Here is a 3,993-nt window from a genome sequence, read left to right on the forward strand (position 1 = left end):
ATTGTCCCAAAAAGAAAAGTATGGGTCAGGGCACAAGAATCCTGGAAAGACCAGTGTGTCATGTACACACATCTTGTCCCAGTCTTCCTGCACTGCAAACTGTTCTTAATTCAGTTTTCTTTTTAGGAGTCTGTGCCTTGGAAATGCCCAGGTTGCCTAATGTGTGAGGGCTGCTGATGTGTGATAAGCATTCAGTAAATATAAAGTGAATCTAAATCAAGTTTTTATGTTTCCCAGGTTATATCTACATATAACCTGGAACTCACTATGTATTTTAGGATGACCTTGAACTCCTGGTCATCCTGCCCTTGCCTCAGTGCTGGGATTATAGGTCTGAACCACACACCTGATTTGTGCAGCAGAGGGTGCAGGCATGCCATTCTGCCAATAGAGTTAAAGGAATTCTAATCAGCACTTGGGAGGAAGATCTAGACCAGGGAGGGCTACATATAAGACACTCAAGAAGGAAAAAAAAATGTCATCATAAATTAAAACTTAAGTTGCAAATCCACCTCCCCATTCTCTGGGGCCTCCAGTTTCTCAAAGGTTAGGCCCATCTTCCACTGAGGCCAGACTAGGCAGTCCTCTGCTGTATGTGTTGGGGACCTCGGACCAGCTTGTGAATGCCGCCTGGTTGGTGGCTCAGTGCCTGAGAGATCTCAGAGGTCCAGGTAGGTTGAGACTGCTCATCTTGGGGCCATTCTTTTATTCAACTCACCAGTTACTATTTCACCTTGTGCTTAGTGAAAGAAAGACTGCCTTTGTAGGGCAATTTCTATACCTTTCTGTGCACTGCAGATAGTTTCCTATTGACTTAGATAAAGCAGTTGGCTCACAGTTTGAGAGGAGGCATTTCAGGCCGTTGGATCCAATCAGGAAGTTGAGTGATAAAGCACAAGGTCAGCTGGCTTTCTCCTTTTTATACAGCCTAGGACCCAAGCGCAGGGATGGTTCTACAATGTCAGGATGGGTTGTTCTCTTTGATAACCTAATCAAGAGAAGACCACAATGCATGCTGAGAGGTTTGTCTCCTAGCTGGTTGTAATGCCCTTCAAGTTGGTTTTCTGTTGTTTCATTTTTTTGTTTTTCATTTTTCTCTCCAAGACAGGATTTCCCTGTGTAAGCCTGACTGTCCTGAAACTCAATTTGTAGACCAAGCTGGTCTCAAACTCAGAGATCTGGCTGCCACTACCCGCTGAGTACTAGGATTAAAGGCATGTGTCACCACTGGCTTTTTTTTAAATTTCATGTTAATATTAACCATCACCGTGGGAGGGGAGGGCTCAAACTCAGTTGAAGGCGAGGTTTCAAGACTGACTTCTCTGTAGCTCTGGCTGTCCTGGGATTCACGGACTTCAAACTCAAGAGATCTGCCTCCCCAGTGCTGGGATGAAAGGCATACCTCACCATATCCAGCTAAAAATAAACTTTTAAGAGTTTAATAATAAAAATTAAAGCTGGGCTGGTGAGATGACTCAGTGGGTAAGAGCACCCGACTGCTCTTCTGAAGGTCCAGAGTTCAAATCCCAGCAACCACATGGTGGCTCACAACCATCCATAATGAGATCTGACTCCCTCTTCTGGAGTGTCTGAAGACAGCTACAATGTACTTATATATAATAAATAAATCTTAAAAAAATTAAAGCTAGGCAATACTGGCACACATATTCAATCCCAGTATTTGGGAAACAGCATGGTCTACAGTCACCAGGATAGCCAGGAGTGGGGGTGGTGGTGGTGTGGAACCACCCAAACCAAACCAATCAAAAAGCCCTTAAACTTAGACCAGACTACCTGCAGCTATGAGGCCAGGCAGTTACTTTGGAAGGGTTTCGGACCCACTCACATTTCCCTGGGCTCTCTGCCAGTGGAAACACTCCATTGAATTTTTTCAAAGCAGAGTGTATATCAAGGTTCCTTTCCTCTTGGTTACTCATTTTTGAAGTGGATTCAAGTATATTTCCACAGCTAAACTAAAGAACTAATGTTTGCTCCCCCTTTACATTTCTGGCTTATTTGTTCTATTCTGGAAATTTCCATCCTTTACTCAAATAAACCCTTTGTGGAATTACAACCAGCTTTTGCTTTCATAGAATGGCCAACTGACTTCAGACTATTTCTGGTGCTCTGCATCCTGGTATCTGGCCATCTTGTTTCTTTTACACCAAGAAATGAACAATCTTCACTCTTTGAGGGTAAAGTGAGGGTTGGGGGATTAAACCTCATATTGCTTATTTGTTTGGCTAGATCTCTGGTAATTCTAGACTCACTTAAAAATTCAAGTACTGAAGACTGGTTAAAATGTTAAGTTGCTCATTAAGTCTTTTTACTATGGCATAAACTTCAAAATGGTAAGGAAAGACTACACTCCTCTTTATGATCACTTATGATACTCTCCAAATCAGTCAAGCTAACCAGTGTTGTGCCTTCTGTAAAACCTCACGAAGCAATAATCCTATCTCCAAGAAAAGCAAGAGACTACAGACTATAGGTGGACTGTTTCTATATACCCAACTGTGCTCCTCTGATTGGCTTTCATTTCTCCCATCAAGACCACGGAAAGGGTAACACAACCAGAAACTTTAAACAAAATTTTATTACACAAAGGTTATCACATAATTGGATACTTCTCTACTTTGTACACAATCATTCCCACCCTCCACAGAAAGGCTGCTTCTGAACTCTCGTGGTAACACAGCGCTACAGTCCTGATGCTAACAGAACAGTAGAGATGCCTCAGTGATTTAAGTTGAAAGCAGGACACTGGTATATGGCTCTTGCNCCCAGCATCAGGAATGTACAAATGTCTTTATTCAAAAATACAAAATAAATTATCTGTAGGCATGGACAATGACAGCAGTAAACCATTATATATTGTCAAAGGAAACCAGTAACTGATGGTTACAGTGATCAGCCAGCCTTCTCTTCAGTCATTTTCTCCAGGTGACTTACTTCTCTGAAGTTATTGGTGAGGAACCTGCCTTGAGCTTCCTGTCACAGTTCATTGATAAGGGCAAAGCACTANTCTAGGAGTTAGAACATGCCACCTCCCATACCCCCTCCCATTCCACCCATTGCTCCCATTCCAGGGTCCTTCTCTTCTTTAGGAATTTCTGTCACTACAGCTTCGGCTGTAGTTAGCAAGGAGGCCACCCCAGCAGCATCCAGTAAGGCAGTTCTTACAACCTAGAAAAAAATTTAGTAAAATAATTAAAAATGAATGAAAACCACGCAGAGAGCAAGGCATCCAGTGTGTATGAAATGCTGAATCACTTACCTTTGTTGGATCAATGATCCCTTTTTCCACCATGTTCACAAAATCTCCAAGCATGGCGTCATAACCAACTTCTGAGGAACTCTGCAGAATTTTCTCAACTATCAAAGATCCTTCAACACCTGCATTCTTAGCAATCGTCATTGCAGGAATTTTAAGTGCTCTTTTAATAATTTCTATACCTATAAAGCAAACACATTTTTACAAATTTGCTTTGTCTTCCCTTTCTGGGGAGCCAGAGGACTTGGTTTAGCACCAATGTAACTCCAGGCCCAGGCTATCTAATGCTCCCTTCTGGCCCAGAGAATACTGTAAATGCATAGCACACAAGACATTAAGGCAAAATGCACCCCCCAACACACACAAAATAATTAAAAAGAAAACAAGAGTTTAGTAAATGAGAAGACTTATCCAATCCTACCATAGGTGAAATAATTGCCCCTGTAAAACGTGTTACATTGCTAGTCAACAATACTTTTCAATAAGAATCAGGCCACAAACTCATTTGAAAGATGATCTTTACCTATTTTCTGGTCTTCATTAGCAGGCTTTAATGAATCCAAGGCTGGGATGCACCGAAGCAGAGCACAGCCCCCTCCTAGAACAATGCCTTCTTCAACAGCTGCTCTTGTAGCATTGAGAGCGTCAGTAACTCTGTCTTTTTTCTCATTCACTTCAACATCACTTGTTCCTCCAACCTAAAGATTAAGAAATTCCAG

At 42.0% G+C, this 3,993-nt stretch overlaps 1 protein-coding gene across 2 annotated transcripts in view; it reads right to left on the reverse strand.

Moving 5' to 3' along the window:
* Window positions 1-2,577: 2,577 nt before the first annotated feature.
* Hspd1 (heat shock protein family D (Hsp60) member 1) overlaps window positions 2,578-3,993 on the reverse strand; it is a 10,697-nt gene continuing 9,281 nt past the window's right edge. For both annotated transcript variants that reach the window (XM_021173571.2, XM_021173561.1), the window contains exons 10-12: window positions 3,798-3,972; window positions 3,278-3,456; window positions 2,578-3,186 (exon numbers count right to left, since the gene is read on the reverse strand). In XM_021173571.2, coding sequence (XP_021029230.1) covers window positions 3,034-3,186; window positions 3,278-3,456; window positions 3,798-3,972 — 507 coding nt within the window. In that variant the 3' untranslated portion in view covers window positions 2,578-3,033. The remainder of the gene's footprint in view (window positions 3,187-3,277; window positions 3,457-3,797; window positions 3,973-3,993) is intronic.

The sequence above is a fragment of the Mus caroli genome, chromosome 1 (assembly GCF_900094665.2).
Source record: "Mus caroli chromosome 1, CAROLI_EIJ_v1.1, whole genome shotgun sequence".
Lineage (NCBI taxonomy): Eukaryota > Metazoa > Chordata > Mammalia > Rodentia > Muridae > Mus > Mus caroli.